The sequence below is a fragment of the Scyliorhinus canicula genome, chromosome 5, assembly GCF_902713615.1.
Source record: "Scyliorhinus canicula chromosome 5, sScyCan1.1, whole genome shotgun sequence".
Classification (NCBI taxonomy): Eukaryota; Metazoa; Chordata; class Chondrichthyes; order Carcharhiniformes; family Scyliorhinidae; genus Scyliorhinus; species Scyliorhinus canicula.
This window is the reverse complement of record NC_052150.1, coordinates 179,028,695-179,052,859: the sequence shown is the minus strand read 5'-3', so window position 1 is coordinate 179,052,859 and position 24,165 is coordinate 179,028,695. Positions and strand designations below refer to the sequence as shown.

Below are 24,165 nucleotides of genomic sequence, written 5' to 3'. Positions count from 1 at the left end.
TCTGTCCTGCCAGTGGGACAGGACATACCTAGGTATGGTGCTGGTGGTTCCATGACATTATTTGTGTAATGATGCACTTTTGGAGATGTAGGAAAAGAAGGGATTTATTTACAAAGCAGCGACTGCATATTTGCAGCTAGTCCAAAATACATCTGCAAGAGGAGAACTCCTCCTACTGGTGTGATGCCCCACTATGGGTTCCGAGTGGTCACCCAGGCCACGTGACTCTCACTATGCTGTGTTGCCCTTAAAGGGACAATCATCACAATCTATAAGGTATGATTCCATGAGTATGACTTTGCCAGGCTGTTGGCTAGTCTGTGGGACAACTTTCCCAATTTTGGCACCAGCCAAATGAAGAGGACTTTGCAGGGTCGGCAGGGCTGGTTTAATAAGGAAGTGGGAGTCCAAACCAAGTAAAAGTAAGAGGTAGTTTTATTTTCAAACAATATATTGACACTCTAGGAGTGCCCTGCAGCACACCACCTGGAGGGTCGCCCACTTTGTGGTGGTCTGCTGTGTCCTTACAACCTGGCACAGCAGGAGGGTGATGAGGTGCCCATGGTGACGGGGAGCATGTGGCCACCTCGGAGGAGGAGAAGGAGGATGTTGAAGTGGCTCCGATCCAGCAGGGGCTGGAGGACGAACCTATGGAGGAACTGGAGACCAACCGGAGGCTTCAGGACAGGCGGAAGTGGCGAGGGTACAGCAAGCCCGGAAGGGGAGACCCTCATTTCCACCTGATTCACTTAGCACATGGCCTGGTCCATCATCGCTACCTTACCCACCTTGTAGCGATGATGGACCAGGCCACTTGCTAAGTGAATCGGGTGGGTATGAGGGCGCCTCGGCCATTACCATCTGAGAGTGAGACATGTCCCGCAGAACCTCATCAAGGTCAGCTTGGTACTGGTTAACATCCCCCAGCGAGTCGGACATTCTGCTGAGACCCTCAGCCATGGTCATCACCGACTGCGCAACGCCTTTGAGACCTTCACTCATGTTGCTGACGTCAAACACCAGGCTCTCCACTGCGGTCGCCACCCTAGCAGTGGTGGCCTTGGTGCCAGGCATTGATGGCGACATCACCTGGGTCCATAACGTCGGGTCTGGGACTCCTCTAATCGGCTATCGATCTGCTGGAGTGTTGCTGACATCTCTCTCTAAATGTCCTGACCTCTCCCTATCGTCTCGATCAGTTCCAGAAATTCTTCTACCATAGACTCAGCATCAGGCTGGGACCCAGCTGGGTCCTGGGATCCAGCAGACCTCCGACTGCTGTCTCGACTGGAGGTTCCTGCCTCCACATGATGTACATCAGCAGCAGTGTGGTGCTCACCAGATTGCGCCCCAGAAGCCTGTCCACTAATGTTGGCCACCGAGGTTCTTGTATCTGTACGGGTGGAGGGTGGGGATGACAGCTGTGACGCCTCGATTGTGTCTTCAGTCTCCTAGGAGGCTAGAGTCACCCGGGATGGGCCATTGCTGTCGGCTGGAGGATATGGGGAGAATTGACATGTGGTCAGTGGGAGGAATGGGTGAGTAAAGGCAGTAACAACTCACATTTGACAGGTCCTCCATGTGGAGCCCAGTGGTTCCTCACCTCTGCGACGTCCGCCAGCCTCTGCTTGGGTGATCGTCCTGTCCTCGGCCACACCAGTTACCTCCAGGGCCCACTCCTTGAAGGAGGTGAGAGTTCTTAAGTCTTGCACCTCACAGCTAATCTCTTGGTGATTGTGGGAGAGCTTTTCCTGAGGAGACACAGATGGGGCATCGTTTGCCACACGCGTGGTTCACAGTGGTGGGAGGGGGGTGTGAAGGAAGAAGGGAGGGTGACGGGAGGTTTGGGGGATTAAAGGGAAAGGTGAGGTGAAGGGAGGTTTAGGGGTCGCATGGGAAGTTGGTGGAGGTGGATGCTCGTGTGGAGGTGGAAAGTTCTCGGGGGGGGCGGGGATGGGGGTATTGGTCTCTACTCACTTGTGCTGCCCGTGTAGATCATTGACCTTTTTCCTGCACTGGAGGATAGTCTTCCTGGTCACATCGCCCGAGCTGACCATTGCCGCCACCTTGTCCCAGGCAGCACTGACTGCCTTGTGGCTCACCCTCTGGGACACTTGGGAGAACAGGACATTCCTCCTGGTCTCCGGCGTGTCTAGGAGCCTTCCAGGTCTGAATCCCCGAATCTTGGGGCCGGTCTCCTGGGTGCCATTGTTGTGAGCTGGCTGGGGTTGGCTGAGCAAGTGCAGCTTAAGCGCTGCTCGACCTTGTTAGAGGGGGACTGACGAGCGCGGTGCTGGCGAATCAGCTGGTGAGCCTTCATTTGCAGCGAGATACCGTGAGACCAAGTGGACCAATTAACATTGAATAATGTTGCCAGCCTCGCTGGGCCTCGCACCGGGAAGCTCACAGCAATTCCCGCTCACTACCACACTTTGAAATCTTTCCGGAGAATCGTGTCCTTTAATTCCATGAGCCTGGGCTGTATTCAATGAAGTCGTAAAACTAATAAGACCATTTTTTCACCCCAGTTTGTATCGATCTGAGTATAGTACTCTAATCAGACTACAGTGCTCAAAAGGGCATACAAAATATGTGGTGAGCTGCTGGAATTTGGAAAGATTTACGTAAATTTTAAAACAACTTGTCAGGGGACCAAATAATCGAATTGCAGTTATTACTAAACCTACAGGAGACAGAATGAAAAAGAAGATAGAAATCTAATCAGAGGTACAACAACAAAAGCAACATGTTTTCTATTAAACAAACAGAACCAGATCTTGCTTGAAATGAAGCTTTCATTGACAAAAATGTAATTAGAGTTTTGTGTTTTTGTAAACATTGTCATGCAATGAGCCATTTGTTTTGTGTAATCAATACTTCTCTGTAGATGAATGGGGCACAAGTAAATGCACGTATGCACTGTTAGTATAAGGTTAGTCAGACGACAGGTAATCTAAAGGAACCATTGTACACTCATTCATTGCTATTCATTTGACTTTGCTTTTGATGTGTATTTTTCATACTTTTCTGTTTTTTCTCCTGTATGTCATCATTTTATGGTCTTTGTTTAAATAAGATGCTATTGTACTGCTTTGATGTGATAGTTTGACCATCAATACTTCTCTTCCCTCAATTTCTCTCAATTTTGTGTCTCCAGACTGCAATTCAATCTGAAGTATGGCTCCATGGTACAAAGCAACCATTAATTATTCTTTGTTTTTTTGTAATAGTTTGAATACTGCTCCGCAGAAGTTACAATGGGAGATCGGGGCACCCCTCATGGAAATTCAGGGCTACACTATTTAATGGCTGCCAGTTATATATTGGAGGAGGTTTCAGCAGTTTAATACATGGAAATATGCAATAAATAGTAGGGTAGCATATTGTAAAAATAAGTACAGCTACATTTCCTCAGAGGTTAGTTGAAGCCTGCTCCTTATATTGACGCTCCAGGTAGGAGTGAGGATGTATGTAAATGCTGAATTTTGAGTTGCAATATTTCAGACAAGGTGTTAAACTGATCATCTGCCTGTTGGTTGTAAAAGAAGATCCTAGGAAACTATGTGAAGAAATGAAGGAAGATAAGATGACGCAGTGATATCTCTCAATGAAAATCTCTAAAAACATTTGCTGTTTGTTGGACTTTGTTACGTTTAAAATGGCGGCGATATTTGCTTAAATAGCAACAGTGACTACCCGCAACATTCACTAGTTGGCTGGGAAATGGTTTGACATACTTTCAAAGGATGAAAGGTAGCAAGTTTGTTCTTTCTAACGGCGGCACTGTGGCACAGTGGTTAGCATTGCTGCCTACGGCGCTGAGGACCCGGGTTCGAATCCCGGCTCTGGGTCACTGTCCGTGAGGAGTTTGCACATTCTCCCCGTGTCTGCGTGGGTTTCACCCCCACAACCCAAAAGATGTGCAGGATAGGTTGATTGGCCACGCTAAATTGCCCCTTAATTGGAAAAAAATAATAGGTACTCTAAATTTATTTTTAAAAAAAGTTTGTTCTTTCTATACTCCGCTTTGCAGCTAAACGTTATCAAGGAATGGAAACCAGGGTTTAAATAACATAAAGGTTTTTTGGAAATACACAGTCGGGGGAGATATCGGAGACCATGTGGAACAGTGATGGCATCCCTGCTGCTGGATCAAAAGCTCTGGGTTCCAGTCCAACCAGGGCCGGCCCAAGGTACCGGCAACTCGGGCAGTCGCCCGGGGCGCCATGTGCTAGGGGGCGCCTGAGACTCGGGTCCCGCGCATGCGCAGTTGGGCTGGTGCCAACCAGCGCATGCGCGGTGGCCCCCCTCCCCCAGGGCGGCCCCCTCCGCCCCCCCTCCCGCCTCCCCTCCGGCCGCCCCCTCCCCTCCGTCCTCCCCTCCGTCCGCCCCCCCCGTCCGCCCCCCCGTCCCTCTTCCGTCCGCCCCCCCCCGTCCCCCCTCCGTGCCCCCGCCCCCCCCGTGCCCGTGACCCCCCCGTGCCCGTGCCCCCCCGTGCCCGTGCCCCCCCCCGTGCCCATGCCCCCCCCTCGGCCCCCCCCCCGGCCCCGCCCCCCCCTCACCCCCCCGGCCCCGCCCCCCCTCGGCCCCGCCTCCCCCTCGCCCCCCCCCCCCCCCCCCCCCCGAAGGGCGCTGAAGTTCAGCTTGCCCGGGGCGCCAGCAACCCTAGGGCCGGCGCTGACAACATCACTACTTGTTGGCCACAGAAGGAGCATTCGACACACTTCAATGGGCTGATAATCAGCTCGGAAATCCTTCCACCCCTTCAGCCATTACTTCCCAAAGGGTTAAAAATAAAACAGCAAATCGGCGTCAAGATACTCTAACAACAGGGAGAGATTTTCACAATTTCGTCAAAAGATGAAATATGTTGGGGTAGAATCTGGCCCTCTCCCTTGCATCCATTTGTATTGAAAGTATAAAGATTTGTTTTGTTTTTACTATTTGAAGTTGATGACAGTTCTGTTCATATATAAATGACAAAGCATTTCTTATAACTCGTTATGAAATATTCGGTGTGTATTAAATGTATTTAATTTTATTCAATGGGTCATGATTAATGAGCAAGCCTGATTTCAATCTTGCGGCCCACTAAGATGAAGGAGGGCCACTCATGCGGCCCACTCACTGGCCTAGGTTGCCCATCACTGACCAGATGTCACTGCTTTGGTACGAGGAGGAGCAGGAGTGCTCTTCCGACTCCCTAATCCTTGTGATTGGCATCCCCACCTAATCATTGCCACTCCATTCCAACCCTTTACCTTTAAGCTGCATGGCACATGGCCCTATGTTTATCTTTGAAAAAAGGGATGAGCCGACTCTGAAGGCACGACAGGCACCAGCAGCTGAACCAAATTAGGCCAAATGAGGGACAGGGACTAACTTTGGGACAGCCTTCGACCTCCCGGTTGGTGTGGACTCTATTAGTACATTGCTAGTCATGGACCTCAATTTCAACAGCTCAGGATCTGATCTGAGGGATTAATGTTATTTTTGAAAATTCAACATTAGTAGAGGAGAAAGACACAGCTATCATTGTCTGCATGCTGGAACTGATAATAAGAAAGATTACTGTTTTAAATAGGGATTTCATCTTACTCAAGTGAATTGGAAAAACCTATTCTGATCAATACTTCATGAACTCAACAGTCTGCAGCCTTTAGATCAATACTAATGGATCTTTTAGGCAAGTTGTGAATCCTTCTCCAGCATTAACCTTTGCTTGTGTTCCTACACCACACATAGAGTCATAGAATTTACAGTGCAGAAGGAGACCATTCGGCCCATTCAGTCTGCACCAGACCTTGGAAACCCTACTTAAGGCCACGCATTGACCCTATCCCCATAACTTAGTAACCCCACCTAACTTCCTGGACACTAAGGGGCAATTTATCATGGCCAATCCACCTAACCTGTGTTTCTTTGGACTGTGGGAGAAAACCGGAGCACCCGGAGGAAACTCCACACACACAGTCACCAGAGGCTGGAATTGAACCAGGGCCCCTGAAGATGTGAGGCAGTGCTAACCACTGTGCCACCGTAATGTTATTTCTATGAAATATTTTTAAAGTTCATAAAAATGAACAGTGACATTTAAATTCATGGAACTATTTGTATCATGAGTATTTATTTGAAGAGAAACTTCAATTGACAACAACCTTGCTAATTTGAACTGAATACTTGATCAAGACCCATGATGCCTGAATTATAACATGCACATGGCAGTTTACACACTTGTTTCAACTTTGTTTATGATGAGCTTAATATGCTGTGATACAATGAGTTTTGAACATCCGGAAGCACAGAATAATTCGGGAGCCTTTGCTGAATAAGAGAAACTTCTTAAACTGAGAATGGAGTTAATACTATGCCAAAAACCAGATCTGCCCCCAAATATCACCAGATATGGTAGATGTGACATTATAGAAATGTACAGCATGTGAAGAGTTAATGTCATGTTACAGTTAGCCACTAGATGGAGCTAGGGTCAGTACTATAAATGACACTGATTCTTAGGTTTCTGGGAGAGAGTGGAATAGAGGAGAGGAGACAGGAGTGAAGTGCATAGTAGAGCTAGAGAGTATAGAAAAAAGTTATAGTTATTATAGAGGATATAGTGTTAGTGAGTGTAGTTTAATGTAATTTATTTGTTTACTATAGGAATAAGTGTCAAACTTTAATTAAAGTAGTGTTAATAAATTTAGCTTTGTTGATGAACATAGCTTTAAGTGTCTTTGTGAACACTACACTTTCCATCTTCAAGTCAACACAACAAAGATCACTACAGTAGACTGGTGAAATCAGTGGTGAAGAGGTCAGAGTCATTTTGAGGCATAAGACCAAAGAGCTGCGAGTGCCAAACAAGCCGAATCCAAATCAGATCAGTGCAGTGTCAGGTTGCCTGAGGACTACCTGATCACCAGCAAGGTAGATTATGGAAGGATATTTGCAATGCTGGGAGGTGGGGGGGGGCAACTATATTCATGCCTAAACTGGGATAAAGCCTATATGCTGTACACTCCATACAGTTAACTCTGAAAACAGCAATGAGGGTCCAAAATACATCATGGGAGGCTGATCTGTCTATGTAAAGGGCTACCACCTGAAACAGGTGGGTTGTCCACTAGTCGACCCCTTCCGTGATGCATGGGTGCAAGAAAAAGAGCTGATAAGTACTGCACAACTATTTGAAAAGCATGACTGTCAAGCTGATGCCATACATCTGAAGTTCAAATCTACCACGCTCAATGACACAGACATAATCATTGTTTTGGCTGTTAATAGTCTTGGCATATCTGATCGCCCACAACCAAGGAAAGCTTATGGTATTTTAAAAAGATTACCGCATGGCCAAAAAGCTGAGGATTTACCTGACTGAATGGCGATTGCACTCTGCTGTCTCTTCTCTTGCAACCTTCTGTATTTTTTAGCTCCAACCCAGCCTTTCACATAGGCCTGTACCAGCATGATTCGATCTGTTATTTCTTTCTTCATGAGGTTTAGCTGTTCCACATGATAATATTTAAGAAACACCTGGAAGTGAAGAGCAGGACAGAGGCAAAAATGTCAAATAACATCAGGAGGAAAGGAGGTTTTAACATAATTTTATTCCTAAAAATTGCTCCTCACATTGAAATGCTTCATCAACACATATTCCTCAAATGGATGGATTCCTCAAATTAAAACTAAGATTGGTTACATTTGGCAGAACAGAACTTGATCATTGCTGAAAAAGAGATATGCTGTCAAAGTTTTTCATCTTGCATTCATCAGAATATTTCACAAGAATACCAGTATCAGAGGAAAACAACAATATTTACTGTTTGAGAAGAGAATGTGATTGGTCGGAGAGTGGAATTGATTGGTGGGGCTATTGCCATGGAGAAAAGCTGGGCAGTTAACTGTTCCGCAATATTGGTTCCATTGGGTGGCATGTTGACACCTTGGGTGACTGTCTGTGTGGAGCTTGCAGTCTCCACATGTCTGCATGGGTTTCCACCCTGTGCCCTGGTATCCTCCCACAGTTCAAATGTGCAGTTAGATGTATTGGCCCTGCTGAATTGTCACATAGTGCCCAGAGGTTCGGTGGGGTTGCAAAGTTTTGGGGTTAGGGCGAGGGAATGGCCTAGATAGGGTGTTCTTTCAGATGCTTGGTGCAGGTTCAAGGGGCCGAATAGCCTCCTTCTGCTGCTGTAGAGATTCTATGATTCTACGATTCATAGAAATGATTAGAAACCATTCAAATAGTTCCATTAAATTTTAATTCCTTTTTTAAAAATTTCTCTTATATGTTGTCTTACATCACAGACTATTTCCTGAATGAAAGTGAATTGGTGGACAAATGATCTTCAAGTGTGGAATTTAATTGCCATTTGAGTAATTTGATTATGGAAATATCAGACTGTGCCTAAAATTGGCCTGGCTGGAATTTCCTTGACCCCCAACAGTCTAAGTGTGATACAGGCAACTTTCAACTTTGCGATCTGGGTGGTAACCTCATGTAACACATCATTTGTCTGTCATAGAGCCTAGAAAATTGGTAGTAAAATTAAATCAAGGGAGTAAAAATCAAGCAGATTTTATAAAGGCAGGTAAGCCTTTCCACCAGGCTTTGGCTGGTGAAATTAAAGATTACCCCAATATAGTGTATTCTTTAAATGTTTGTTGCCACAATTATGATCCTACCGAAAGGTATCTCCTGAACCTGCCCAATTGAGGAGGAAAATTACTTTATTTTGCACAGATATGTTCCTGACAGATCAATGTCAGCCATTGAGTTACAGGTCTCGAACTTGACCACAATGTGCCTTCTAGGAAAATGTAGCAGCAGAGATTTCAGTGATCAAACTTTATTACACCTATCAAGCTGTATTTCTCTTGGGCCTTTGTGTCTATCCTTTGCCAGCCAGCTGTTAGAGCTCTTGTACAACCCTGCACTAACCTCAGCCACATTATGCATGTACCTTGAGAATTACTAACGTCTTAGCACCAGGACAAAGGTGCATTTTACCCAAAACATGTGGGTTTGGTGCAGTTTTCCTCTAATCCCAACTGGGAAGCACTCAATAATTTAGTTCCTCACCAAAGGATTATGATATCAATACAAAACAATTAACAAATGTTTGACTGTTTCTTGTTCAATAATAGATATCTACCAGAGGTTTTGTGCATATGTATATTTGGCTAAATTTATGTTACAGGATGTTTTTTTCATTTTATGGCTGAAGAGATTATTTGCCTTGGTTGAACTTTTAATCTTTGTGTGTTTTCATGTCACAAAGTCTTGAATAACTTCTTCCAAAACTTTAAAACAAAATGTCACTGATTTAATTTTAGAAATGATTCATTTTGATAAAATTTGGATAAAAGTTCAATACTTTACAGACTTTTAAGAGACTGTTATGAAAGAAATACCTGGGTCTATAATTTAACAATAGAAAATTTTAATGACAAGCTAAGCATGCAACTGAATGAACAGATAAGTAAAAAATGTAGTGAATAACCCTACTTTGGTCTTCCCCAAAACCCAATTCTCGAGCTTAACCTTTTCCAAAATGGCAGCACAAATATCAGGATTCACTGGTGGTTCCTCGGTTGACTTGAATGCAAGAATATAGTATCTGTAAAGAATCAAAATAATCAGTGTTCTGAAACACACTTTGTAGAATGTCATATTCCAGTTAAGGACTAATTTCACCAAATCATAGGCATTCTTAGTAACTTTCCATCCATGAAAATTAATGGAAGGATTATTTTAGGGAGCATGTGGGATTTGAGGATTTTCCTACAATTGCTGTGAGGCTGCTTGTTCCTGCACATTATCTGTCATACCTAGTCATTTAAGTGCCGAGGATGGGTGTGTGAAATCACTTTGAGATACTCATGATCCGTTCTTGGATCAAGGATAAATTCTTGGACCGCTCTTATTTCTCATCCAAATGCTGCCCCTCAGTGATACCATCCAAAAATCCAGCAAGTTCACTCGTATTCTGATGACACTGAGCTTTACCTCACCATCACTCAACCCCTCCACTCTCTCTGATTTAGCACACTGCAGGCGCGATTCTCCGCTGCCCACAACGGGTCGGAGAATAGCGGGAGGGCCTTCCCGACAATTTTCACGGCCTCCCGCTATTCTCCCCCACCCCCTCCGGCCGCCCCCCGACACGAATCGCTGCTTTACGGCGAACAGCGATTCTCCGCAGGCCGATGGGCCGAATACCGCGGAGTTTATGGCCGTTTTCACGGCCGCGATCACACCTGCTTTCAGCGTTCGTGAAAAAGGCTGCAAAGTGCCCGTCCCGGACAACCATGGCACCGAATGGCACGGCCGCACCACGGCCGTGCCTAGGGTGGCATGGGCCAGCGATCGGTGGGCACCGATCGCGTGCAGTGGGTCCGATACCCGCGCACTATTTGTTCTTCTGCCGCCCCGCAGGATCAGTCCACGGGGCAGCTGAGGGGCATGATGGCCCGCGCATGCGCGGGTTTGACGCGTCTGCGTGATGACGTCATCCGCGCATGCGCGGGTTGGAGCCGTCCAACCCGCGCATGCGCGGCTGACGTCACCGTGCGCGTCAGCCGCCGTGTCTCTTGGCGGGCGGAGTTAGCGACGTTCGCTAACTCCGCGTCGCCGTGATTCCCCGGGCCCCGATACTAGCCCCACCCGGGGGGGGAGAATCGTGTCCCGGAACGGAGATCCGAGGCTGGCGTGAAACACGGCCAGTTTCACGCCAGCCTTCACGGCACGCCGGATTTGCAGAGAATCGCACCCGCGCATATCTGACATCCAGTCTTGGATGAGAAGAAAATTCCTCCAACTGAATATTGAGAAGATTGTCTTTGGACTCTTGGTGGGTGGGGTGGGGGGCAGGGGGTGTTAGAGGGCCTGTGAGTGATGGCAATTGTTTGACATTGATCAAAAAATTGCAGGAATCCTGTGAAGATCTTGTGCATGTGGGTGCCATCTCTACAGGTAACAGCAGTACAGATACAATCACCACTTTGGTTTTCCTTGGGGGCCCATTGGCAGTCTTGGGTTTGGTGGCTGGAATTCGAGCAGAGGTCCACTCTGGGCAGCAGGGTGGCGCAGTGATTAGCACTGCTGCCTCACGGCACTGAGAATCCGGGTTCAATCCCGGCCCTGGGTCACTGTCCGTGTGGAGTTTGTACATTCTCCCCTGTTGCCTGGTATGGAGGGAAGATCATATGAGGAAAGGCTGAAGGACTTGAGGCTGTTTTAGTTAGAGAAGAAGGTTAAGAGGGGACTTAATTGAGGCATACAAGATGATCAAAGGATTAGATAGGGTGGACATCGAGAGTCTTTTTCCTCGGATGGTGATGTCCAGCACGAGGGGACATAGCTTTAAATTGAGGGGAGATAGATATAGGACAGATGTCAGAGGTAGGTTCTTTACTCAGAGAGTAGGAAGGGCGTGGAATGCCCTGCCTGCAACAGTAGTGGACTCGCCAACACTAAACGCATTCAAATGGTCATTGGATAGGTATATGGACGATAAGGGAATAGTGTAGAGGGACTTTAGAAGGGTTTCACAGGACGGTGCAACATCGTGGGCCGAAGGGCCTGTACTGCGCTGTAATGTTCTATGTTCTATGTTCTATGTGTCTGCGTGGGTTTCACCGCCACAACCTAAAGATGTGCAGAGTAGGTGGATTGGCCACGCTAAATTGCCCCTTAATTGTAAGTTTAAAATTTTTTAAAAAACAAAGTCCACTGTGAATACCCGATAATCCTCAAGCTAGAAAATTGGGCTGGGAACGTGGTGAGGCTGAGGCAGCTGCCAAACATTCCACCTGGATCGTTTTGGGAATCGGATTAGGTAAATCAACCCACCCCCACCCCCCCTCTCTCTCTCTCTCTCTCTGCAGATACCATGCGGTCTTGGCATACCAGAAAACACTCCCAGACTCTGACCCATCAGAAGGATTGATAGGTTGACAATGAACCTGCCTGGCCAAATCATGAACACAGCTTCTATGGCCATCAAGGGCTGGGCTGGGACTCGAGCCTGGAGGTTCCGGCTCAGATGTAGGGATGCTACCCACTGTGCCTCAAGATCCCTGACAGTAAACCAACTGAACGTCCAGTCAGCCTCTTAGAATTTTATGTAAAGTAGGGATAGAGAATAAATGAAGCTTTGCAAATTACGAACCCCAGATGAATATACCAGGCATCCCTGTCATACCTGTGATAAACAACAGCTTCTTTCTGCCAGGATTATCACAATGGCTAGCTGCGACGAGAGTTTAAAACACAAGGTAACAAGTGAATTGCATCGTTCACCTTTGAATGAAATTTGCAAAGAGGATGCGGTGTGAATATCCTTGTCTCCGGATGCGGGCTGTCTCCAAAACTCCCGTGTAACGAAGCTGTACCAACACCTTTTCTTGATCAAATTTCTTGGCTTGGCGGTCATTATTTGGTTTTATGCAACGAACAAAATGAGGCAGACCACCCACCATCTTGGAGAGGAGATCCATGAGTGAATACTGAAAGTCAAACAATCGGCAGTCACAATGAGAGGTTTACAAAAGCAGCAGGCTAAAATTTTAAATTTCATTGTAGATTTTACTGAGATTTACTGAGATCCCACCATGGCAGGTCCAGAAAATCCCAAAGCTAGAGTTACATGGTCATAGAGTAATTATGTTACAGAAGGAAGCCATTCAGCCCATGGTTTCTCTCTGGTGCCAATCCACCTTGTTAGCAGTGGGAAAAGTGGCAAACAGCCCTCAAGCCAGGAGGCCAAATGAGCCACTTAAATGGTCAATTAAAGTCCCCTTCCCATCTCGTTACCACCGCCCATGATGGGTCTCCCAGGTGCACTGACCGCCCCTTGGCATGGGAGCCTTCAGCAATCCTCTCCCACCCTTGCCAGGTATTGTTTGGCCCTGGAATCACCAGATCCCACTATCTGGCTGCAAGGGAGGGTGGCCATTGATGTGCCCTCCTCATCCGTGTGCAGCCCCATCAATAGGCACCACACCTAGTGGGCTGAGCTGCCAGCTCTCTGATTGGGGTCAGGCAACGGGCTGCCACTGAAGATGCAGTCCTGGGTCCCATGAACTCTTAAAGCTGGTTTGTACTGCTATTGTCCCTGGCGATGATTCCCTTACCACCGCTAAATCCAGCTCATAGAATCATAGCTTTGTCACAGCACACAAGGAGGCCTTTGGGCTTTCATGTTCATCGAAAGAATCCAAAATTTCAAAGGCAAGACTGCTGCCAGTTGTTCATCAAACTTCATCAAATTTGAGAGTCTTCTTTTTTCTCTCGCTATTTTAATTAAACTTAATGTTAATGCAAATTCTATCTTGTTTAAAATGTAGTGGGCGAGATCTACTGGCAGCATTATGCCTGAAAGGCAGCGCAGCGCAACGTGACCAGTAGATGTCGAGTGATCCCTCTTACAGGATCTAACTGGCACATCGCGCCTTGCGAGATCTAACATGATCTTACGAGACGGCATGATTTGAATCCTGCCCATTGTGGGCAGGACCACTTTTTGGCAAATCTGCATATTAGAGTGAGCCAGCTAATCTCACTCTAATATACATTCTCATGATCTGTCTAAGGTGTGGGTTATAACCACTTGCCTTGGAGAACCTCGGATGAGCGTAATTCAATGCCGGTCTCCACAAATAGGGACCAGGTGGAACAGCACTCGTGGGGGTCTCCCAGGGGATTTGGGGCCCCTAGCTGCTTGCCCTCTGGGAAGAATGGCACCCTGGCACTGCCAGTGCCACCAAGGCACTCTGACACTCAGACAGCATGGCACACTGGCAGTGCCACCTGGGTGCCAGCCTGGCACTATCCCAGGTGCCAAGTTTGCATTGCCAGCTGGTAGGGGCACTGCCAGGATACCAGGCTGGGATTTTTCCCACACTGAGGATCAGGCCCGGGGGTGCCTTGTGTTGGTGAAGGGAGTGCAAGGGGCCCGAGGACCCCCTTATCGATGAGTTGGGGCTTTGGGGGGTTGGGGCTGCATGGGGTGGGGGAGCTCAAGAGAATGGGATGCCATTTAAACATGGCGTACCGATCTCGCCCTGCACTGAGGGGTTCTGGCGATCGGAGGTCCTCAGTGTAGAAAACGGGACAAAGTGTGGCTTTGGTCCCCAATCTACCCGAATGGCTGTTTGATAGCATGGTGTGTTTTGGCGCTCCGATCGCTAGGAGACACCTGACTAATAGCTACAGGCCTTCACCACTTCCAGATGCCTCACAGGGTCAGTGTCCTCGAATCTTGGGGCTGGTCGCGTCGCCACCATTGTTGGGAGCTGGCTGGGGTTGGTTGAGCAAGTGCAGCTTAAGTGTTGCTCGATCTTGTTCGTGGGGGGCTGGCTCGCGCTGTCCCGGTGAATCAGCTGGTGAGCCTTCATTTGCAGTGCAAAGCCCATGAGTCTTTGTTACGTGAACTAATTAACATTGAATTGCATTGCCGGCCTTGCTGGGCCAAGCACTGAGAAGCTCGCGGCAATTCCCGCTCACTACCATACTGAGAAATCCTTCCGGAGAATCGTGTCCTGTGTCTCTGTATTGTCTATCAGATCATACTTATTTATTTTTGTTTGAGCAATTAGTTCAACTGTTTTGTTTCAAACGCTACATGGATTCAGATGCAGAGCCTATAGTTTGTCCTTTTCATTTTTGTAACATCTGGCCTTATGTGCTGATTTACATTCTGTCTCTTCCTGTCATCGTCTGTTTATCGTTTCCCACATGAATACCTTTAATTCTTGTGTTTTCTTTACTCTTTGTTTCCACATTATGATCCCTCGCTCCCATCATTTCATTCAATCAGCTTTCTCGTTATCTAATTATGCAGTTCAAAAGGTCACTGATCCCAACAAGGTTCAGGTGAGCACTGGGGTGACAAGCCCAGTGCCGCCGGTCTCTTTGCCTGTGAGGAAAGATGGCTACTGACCTCCTCGGCTCCCCACAGAGGCCCTTCTACCAGGTTCACGTTTTTCGAAAGGAGTACTAATTGGCGCCAGTGTCAGTACTTGCTGGGGAGGCCGCTGAATGATAGGAGGCCGTTGGATATGTGTTTGTTCTCGTTAATTCTATGGAAATGGGGCTTAAGTGGTGATAATTGGTTTCTCGCCACACTACGGCGAGATCCTGATTTTGTCTATGGGAGCGGGCCGGTTGCCCGGCGCGGATCTTGTGTTTGGCCTCTCCCGTTATTCACCGGCCTCGTTACACTTGAGCAAGATGCAATGAGGCTGAAGAATCGTGCCCATAGTTGCGGGATGAGATTGACTGGGACCTGAATATTGAAGAGAGCATGTAAGTGAATGAGCTTCACGTGGTGGTCACATATGTTGGATGTTCACGAAGTGGAACCCCTTCCTGTTAATGAAGGGCACTCCTGGACTGCCTTTCAGGAGTGAGGTGACATGCGTGTCATCTATTACCCCTGGTCCGAGGGCATCTCGGTGGTGGTGGAGAATCCTGTTTCCTGGGCATCCTGATGGCCTGCATCACAGAGGCGAGGATCCACCGGCCCCCACCCAGATGACCTGTCACACGTAAGTTGTCAATGATCCTTCCCTCCCACTGGCCACATGTCCATTCTCCTGCAGGATTGCAACCCGGTGGTGCCGACCCAACCGCGGTGGGTTCCCCCCGCCAGCATCACAAGAGAACACCTCGGAGGAGAGATCCGAGGATACCACCATCATCGCATCATGGCCGTCATCCCCATCCTCCACCAGCGCAGAGACACACTCGTTGTGGGTGAAGTTTGTGGACAGGCTTCTGGGGCAGTATCCGGCGAGCGCCACACAGTTGCAAATGCACATCAGGTGAAGGCAGAAACATCCAGGGGAGGCAGCAGTCAGAGGTCTGGTGGATCCCAGGACCCAGCTGAGTCCCAGTCAGATGTCGAGCCTCTAGACCAGGCTATCCTGGACAGATGCAGTCATAATGGTGTGGCGTGAGATTCAGAAATAGACATCAGCGATACTCCCGTGACTCCACAGCTGATTGGAGGAGTCCCAAAGATTAAGGGTGCAGGAGATAGTGCCAGCAATATGTGGCACAGAGGCCAACACTGATGGGTGGTGACCACAGTAGAGAACCTGGTGCATGACGTCAGCAGCATGAGTGGCAGTGTCCAAGGCGAAGCTCAGTCAGTGACGACCGTGCCTGAGTCTCGCTGGGGGACATGTCCCAGTCTCAAGTGGGCATCATTGAGGCGCTCCCGAGCGTGTCCGAATCACTGAGGACTGTGTCCCAGACGCAGTGGACATTGGCGAGGTGCTACAGAGTGTTGCCCGCGGATAGAATAGCATCGCTGAGGGCACTGACACCGCGGTGCGGACATTGGGGAGCCTCCAGGACTGGCAGAGTCATATGACGCATAGACAGCCAGTGCCCAATCCAGCTGTCCCTCCATCCCAAGGTGACCCCCAAGGCCCTACGGGCACCAATTGGGAGGATGGAGTGCCGGAGGTTGACCCAGAACCTCCCTACAGATATACAATTGCGATTACCAGCCCTCATGAGTCCACCCCACCCTGACAAGGGCACGTCTCGGGTCAGCGGCGGAACAGGGTGGCACAGCAAGGCATATGCTACCGGCAACTCAGTCGGGGCCCTTTGGCTCCACGCCCTCCAATGGACGCCCATCAGGGGCATCAAAGGCCACAGGATGCGATGGGCAACAAGCTGCCTCTACCTCTGATGTACATCCTGGGGAAACATCAAGATATGGAGGAAGAGCTCGAAGGGCAAGGGTGATTGAGGATGATTCAGAGGGTACTTGGAGTGAGGGGGTCGGCACCATCGATTGCTAGGGACAGTTGGGGTCACTATTGTACTTCTACACTATTAAACATACATTGCACCTGAGACATGTGAAGTCTCTATCACATTACTCCGCACTGCAGACAGGTCTGCGCACCCCCCCCACTCCCGTTTCTCCTCCTCCCTCCCCTGGCCCCAGACCCAGCCCCTGGGCTCCCTGCTACGGGACCCCTGCCACGGTTCCTGCCCCCCCTAACCAAGGCATACCACGTGCAGGTGATGGTGTGAGCGAGCACTCAGCACACTGACAGGAGTCAGACTGGCATAGATTGAGGAGCACGAACGCTCAGCTCACAGAAGGTTATCATCACCCTCCTGCCTTGATTAATGACCCCCGCTGACAGTGCTGACACAGGCCCATCACCCTGGAGTGACTCATCACAGGACTCATCACAGGACTCTCGGATCCCCCAGATGTCCCCATGTCCACAACCTCTGCCAACCTTCAGGGTGCCATCCACTACAAATACACCCTGACCGCAGCAGGATCCACTGGGCACCAGAGTCCGGACCCCAGACACCTTCTGGGAATGGTGCTGGGACCGGGTCAGTGGTGGGCGTATACCTATGACTCAATCCTAGCATACCAGTATAAAGAAAGGAGCATCAAACAGATCTTGAGCGACAACCGAGGAGTTGGCCAGGCACAACCATCGCAAAAAGGACCCTGGGTTTCGAGCCCAGAGATGGCATCCACATCGAGTGATCGAAGCCTGTCCGCCTCCTTTACTAAGTGCGGGTAAAATCCAAAGTTCAGATGTGAGTTTGAGTCATATCTTGTTGAGTAATAGAATTGTGAATAAAATGGCGTTAAACTGTGAACCTGTTTTGTCCTTTGTTCATCTCGCCAGTCAGGGCATTTGGGTAAAACTTTTGAGTCAGGAAACTGGTCGAAAATATCAGAGATTTTAAACATACAACAATAGTATCAAATTTAAAGAACAGTATATAATTCTGCAAAGATGGGTGGCAGGTCATCACCGAACAAGCACATTTTCGGGACTTGTGGGAGGAAACTGGAGAACCGGAAGGATACGGGGAGAACGTGCAGACTCCGCACAGACAGTGACCAAAGCTGGGAATCGAACTTTGGTCCCTGGTGCGGTGAAGCAACAGTGCTAACCAATGTGCTACCCTGCCGCCCAGGGAATTGGTGAGATTAATATTGTACAATATTGATCACTTTATTTTAAAAAGGATGTAAATGCATTGCTGGCATATCAGAGAATGTTTTCCGGACTAATACTTAACATGGGCATGTTATCTAATGAGGAAAGGTTGGACAGGCTAGACTTGTATCCACTGGGATTTAGAAGAATCAGAGGTGACTTGATGGAAACATATATGAGCCTAAGGGGTCTTGACAGGAATGATGCGGAGATGATGTTTCCTCTAGTGGGAGAATCTCGTACTCGGGGCCATTGTTTAAAAGGAAGGTGTACCTGTTTAGGACAGCGAGAAGGAGAACCTTTCCCTTTCAGTGGTTGGTCAGTCTTTGGAATTCTCTTCCTCAACTGACGATGGAGGAAGAGTCTGTTGGATGTTTTTAAGGTAGAGCTGGGTAGATTCTTGATAAGCAAGGCGGTGTGATGTTATTGGGAGGAGGTGGGAATGTGGAGCTGAGGTAAATATCTGCCAAGGTTTCATTGAATGGCAGAGCAGAATAGAAGGGCCGAATGGCATACACCTGCCCTTAATTCATTTGAGTGTATGTGAAAACAAGAATTTAGATTGAGAGATAATGGGACATGGGTGAGGCACAACCTGGCTGCAGCATACAGTATTGCTTCAACTGCAGTACGGCAAAGCATAGTTAACAGCAGCGATGCTTTACTAATTACTTAAGGCGCTTATTATAATCTGCACAGATCCTATCGACAATTGCTGGCGAATGTGAGCAGCCCGATAAGGGGGCGGGGCAATCGTTAACCTTTTCTGTTGTCTAAATAGAGCCGGCCAGTTTGGAACCAGCTAGAGAGAAGACCAGTAGCGAGCTACGGGTTCTGTGTAAATATTAGTGTAAATAAAGTTAAGTTTTGTTTGACTCGAAAACTCGTGTTGGACTCTTCGTGGCCCTCACGTGAAAATTACATTTTTGCGTGCAGTCCCTCAGATCGGGGCGGTGTGGGTGGTGCAGGGTGCAGCGGAGAGTTCTGTGGGGGCAGGTTGGCTCAGTTGGCTGGACAGCTGATGAAGATCAGATTGATGCCAACAGCATGGGGCAGGATTCCCTGTTCCACTTGGGATGGGCTTTGGAATTGCCTCATTGCCCTACCTGTGGTGGAGATTATAGCACTATGGGTCAGACCTGTTGTCAGGCAGAGAACTCAAAAAGAAGAATGCAAATGAAAAGGAATGAAACAAGTGTTCGTCTAAGGCAACAATGTGGCATGCCTCGCAAACTTCTTTGCAAAGAAAATTTCGGAAAGCTTTCAGAAGCTGCATTTAAGCAGCTCGTTTGTTGCCATAGCTCCTTTGGAAAGAAACATTAAATAAACACAAACCTGCTGAGACGAGCTGTTACTTCTTTTTCTGCCTCAAGTGCATGTGCAACAAATAGGAGGAGATAACATCTGCTTGGTTCCAGCCCCATTCATTTGATATCAGCTAGTTCCTATCCCAAATTCAGCTGGTGCAACGTTAGTTCCCTATCATATTTCTGCTATAATCATATTGGCTGAGATGGCAACACAAAATGCCAGTGACAAAATTGCATTTTGTGTCCAAAATGCTGACAAGTTGATACGTGATTTGAAAAACTGAATGGCAATTTTAAAAGACAACGTTTGCAGTGTAGGTTCCTCAGTAAATTCGGCAGAACCATCGCCTGCTCATTGGATCTCCAAATCCCTCCCTCCTCCAATCTTCTCATCCAAATTTTAAAAAACCATGGGCAGGATTCTCCCCCACCCGACGGGTCGGGGGGTCCCGGTGGGACGGAGTGGCGTGAACCACTCCGGCATCGGCCGCCCCAAAGGAAGTCTCCGCACCTTTAGGGGCCAAGCCCTAACCTTGAGGGGCTAGACCCGCGCTGGAGTGGTTGGCGCCCCGCCGGCCGGAAGGAATGGCCTTTGGCGCCACGCCAGCCGGGGCCGAAGGGACTTTCCAGCCGGCGGACGTCCGTGCATGTGCCGGAGCATCAGCGGCTGCTGACGTCATCCCTGCGCATGTGCAGGGGAGGGGGGTCACGTCCGCGTCCGCCATCGTGAAGGCTATGGCCAACGCGGAAGGAACAGAGTGTGTCCACGGCACAGTACCGCCCGCCAATCGGTGGGCCCCGATCGCGGGCCAGGCCACCGTGAGGGCAACCCCCGGGGCTAGATCGCCCCGCGCCCCCCCCCCCCAGGACCCCGGAGCCCACCTGTGCCGCCTGGTCCTGCCGGTAAGGTAGGTGGTTTGATTCACGCCGGCGGGACAGCGGCGGGACTTCGGCCCATCGCGGGCCGGAGAATCGCCGGGGGGTGGGGCCATCCGTCAGGCGCGGCGCGATTTCCGCCCCCGCCGTCTCCCGAAGTCTCCGGCACCAGAGATTCGGCGGGGGGTCGGAGAATCCCACCCCATGTCTTTCACTCTCCACTTCCTCATCCATGTCTGAGCAGCCATTCCTCATTCCATTTCCATTTGGGATGGATGGGAGGGGGGGGGGGGGCGGTGTTCCTTTCTTCACCTTTAAAGGTGTTATATAAATACAGGTTGTTGTTGCAGATATGGGTAGTTTGAAGGCCTCTGAGACCTACGCTGAATTTTGTGACTCTGCTCTCACCATTGATATATTTGGGCTTTTAAAGTTGTTTTCCGACCTTTGAACAACCGCATTGAGTGAAAAGGAGTATGGGTTTCTGGTTGGAATCAAACAGTCTGGCGAACAGTATCGTGAGCCCTCTAACACCAGATGCTCTGGCGTGTGGGGTAGTTTGGGAGCTCTCAGTACATCTGCCTGATTATACCAATTAACATCAATTAGGCACAGAGTTAGTGACTCTGAAAGGAATAATTGGCGATGAACTGAAACTCAGACAAACAGAACGATGCAGGTTTTTACAAAAGGAACCTTGGGTTTACAACCCCAGACAGAGAAAAAAGTATATATATATATTCTGGAGTGTTGAGCTGAGCCCTATTTGTACTTCACTTTAACTATCAATTTTTTTCATCTGGGTGTAAAATAATAGTTACAGCAATGAAATAGATATTTTAGATGTAAGATCTTTGAGACAGAAGATGAGAAAGATTGTACTGCCAAAATCTCTTTGCTAGCTTCCATCCTCAAAGTAGTTGTGTAAGTGGAGAAATGCATTTCCACCATTTAATATTTCTGAGTGAAAGCAGTGGGCGAAATCTTACCAGAATTTGGGAATGTTGGTTCCTGTGAGAAAATTGCCGCGCATCCTGCTGGCGGCCGGAAATCGCATGGGTATTTAAGCCTCTTTAAAAACATTGGGCGTGATTCTCTGCTCCGCCAGCTGTGCTTTCAGGTGTGGCGTGCCTCCGCACGCAGTGGGATCCACCGTTTCAGCAGCCGGCCAATGGGGTTTCCCATTGTTGCCATCGGTAAACCCACGAGCGTGCGTGTGCTGCCAGCGAAGCCGAGGATCCTGCCGAGGAGAACCCCACAGATAATTTTTACCACGTGAATCACGCAGAACCCGTGGCAGTCTCCGGCTGATTTGCACACTCCTGGGTAACTTAACCTCTGCAATCAGCAAGGAGCTTCATATAAACCCCTCCCCAGCACTTGTTCCTGCTCCATTTGAGGGGAATGGCTGCTAGGAAACCAGCAACACAATTCACAAAGGGAGCCCTGACCAAAATCTTGGATGGTGTGCAGCAGAGGTGGGATGTCCTGTATCCACGGTCACACATACATCCTTTCAGCAAGGTCACCACCCCCGCCTGGGAGGCGGTGGCAGCCTTCGTCAATGCCAGCTCACTTGCAGAAGAGGACGGGGCAGCAGTCCAGAGTACGTCTGCCTCCTCCAGGGTGAGATTTTCTGTTTGGGCGACTATCTTCTCCTGCCGAAGCTGAATTGCAACTGAAGTCAGGAAGCAGTTCCCGATCCTTTGCCATGCAAATTTATGCATCCCGAGGATTGCAAGGGATCATAGAAGTATCGAATTTACAGTGCAGAAGGAGGCCATTCAGCCCATCAAGTCTGCACCAGCCCTTGGAAAGAGCACGCTAAGCCCACGCCGCCACCCTATCCCCATAACCCGACCTAACCTTTTGGACACTAAGGGGCAATTTATTATGGCCAATCCACCTAACCTGCACATCTTTGGACTGTGGGAGGAAACCGGAGCACTCGGAGGAAACCCACGCAGGCACGGGGATAAAGTGCAAACTCCACACAGACAGTCTCCCAAGACCGGAATTGAAGTCTGGAGCTATGAGTCAGCAGTGCTAACCACTGTGCCACCTGCCGCCCTAAGGAAGACTCCCAAGGGAGTCCCCCTCCCTATCAGGCTACCTGCTCAAAATGATAGTGAGGTCACGCGGAATGCTCCACAAACCCTGCGCAAATTTGGCGTTTCATCCCTGTGGAATGTGAGAATTGCAGCGCTATATCTCGCCCACCTCCCACACATGCTGATGCAAAACCATTCGCCCCACTGGCCCCCCCACACAGGGACTCACTCCCCCAAGCTTCCATCCATGCAAGGTGACAGCCCATCCCAGCATCAATGCTCAGGTCTTTTGGGGCTGCTACACTTCTCCAGTGATGAGGTGGCCATGGGCTGATAAAGTCTTGAGAGGCTGCCAACCTCGGATGTAAGTTGGAGAAAAACACCAGGACCCCTGACCTTGGAAGATGTTGCAGTAACAGAGATAAATCATCCAGCATCTTTGAACCACTTGATCAGCCCATTCATTGGCAGGAAGCGTTCAGCTCTGTCAGGCAGGAGCCGGACATATCGCTGAGGATGAGAGGAGAATTGCTCTGTCTCCAATATAGGGCATCACCATTCTCCTGCAGAGCATGTTCGAAGGCTTTAGTGCCACTCCCTTGTACTAGGGCACCATCAGGAGAACTTAGCATGGGTGCCACAACAGTTTGATGTGAGACCCCATGGTGGGTGAGTTCTAACTGTCCCTGAACCGAAAGGCCAAGAGGATGTCTCTAACTCTTCGGCCCATATGGGCCCTGGCCATCTCCCAAGCTTCCTCATCCTCCTCCTCTGAGTTTTGCCATTTGCAGCCATCCTTGACCTCCTCCTCATCTGAGGAGATGTGTCACTCCCCCATCTCCTCCGGGACCAGCTGATTTCCCCCCTGCAGCGCCAAGTTGTGGAGAGCGTAGCAGACCACAATTTTGAGGGACACCCTCTGTGAGGCTGTATTTGAGGGCACCATCTGACCAGTCCAGGCATCGGAACCACATCGGAGCTGGCAGTCCACTCGCAAGCTCGACTAGTGCATGCGTTGAATCATGAGCCTCGTTATAGCAAGTCTCCACAGGCCTTTGTATCTTCCCTACTGCAACCTCCTGAGTGGGTACCCCCTGTCCCTGGGAAACCATCCCTCCAATCACTGCTCTCCCTTAAAAACATTTGGGATCAGAGAGCGGCCCAAGATAAAGTTGCCATGGATGCTTCCCGGGAATCGGGCACGTGCCTGTATTAAGCGCATTGTGTGGTCGCTGACGAGTTGGACATTGAGGGAGTGGTATCCCTTCTAGTTTATGAATCACTCAGCATGATGCCACGGAGACTGCAGAGCCACGTGGGTGTAGTCGATCGCACCCTGCACCGGGAATGCCTGCTAAGTGACCATAGCTCATGGCCTTCGCGTCCTGGCTCATCTGTATGTAACCAGATATATATACATGCGTGCCTTTGCAAAAGGGGTATCTGTTACCTCCCTTGTACATTGTGTGGCTGACTAGGAAATGCCAGACAGGTCACCCATGCTGCTCTTAGATGGGCCATTTATATTGAATTTTGGAGCAGCGGAAACTTTAAGGGCCATGGGCAGTGGGTGTCCTCCCTTTCCATGTGGTGCCACCTGTTGCAGGACATGACAAAGGTGGTCCACCATTCCCCGGGACAGACCCAATCTTCTCCGGCACTGATGCTCTGAAATCTGCAGGTAGCATGTACAACGTTGGAATACCTTTTGCTGGTAATGTCTCTTTCGAGGCTCCACAATCTGTGGTGTTGCTCCTGGAAGAGCAATGGGCCTCCCCTCCCCTCCTCTACAGGGCACTGGTCTTGGTTGTGTGCAGTGGAACATCGATGTCTCTGCTGTTCCTCAATTGCCTTGAATAGAAAAGCCAATTCCCAACTAAGGGGAAATACTGAGGGGAGGGGACCCTTTTCCTCCAACACAAAATTAG

General features: G+C 49.1%; 1 protein-coding gene across 12 annotated transcripts in view; it reads right to left on the bottom strand.

Moving 5' to 3' along the window:
* The window catches only part of myo3a (myosin IIIA), a 556,810-nt gene that overhangs the window by 135,072 nt on the left and 397,573 nt on the right, over positions 1–24,165 (bottom strand). For 11 of the 12 annotated variants that reach the window (XR_005460772.1, XM_038798143.1, XM_038798142.1 and 8 more), the window contains 3 exons: positions 12,305–12,510; positions 9,509–9,620; positions 7,371–7,533 (listed from right to left, as the gene is read on the bottom strand). Coding sequence is in view for 11 of the 12 variants with exons in the window: in XM_038798143.1 (XP_038654071.1) it covers positions 7,371–7,533; positions 9,509–9,620; positions 12,305–12,510 (481 nt within the window). In the remaining variant the exon portion in view is untranslated. The remainder of the gene's footprint in view (positions 1–7,370; positions 7,534–9,508; positions 9,621–12,304; positions 12,511–24,165) is intronic. The other variant, XM_038798144.1, reaches the window with a different exon arrangement.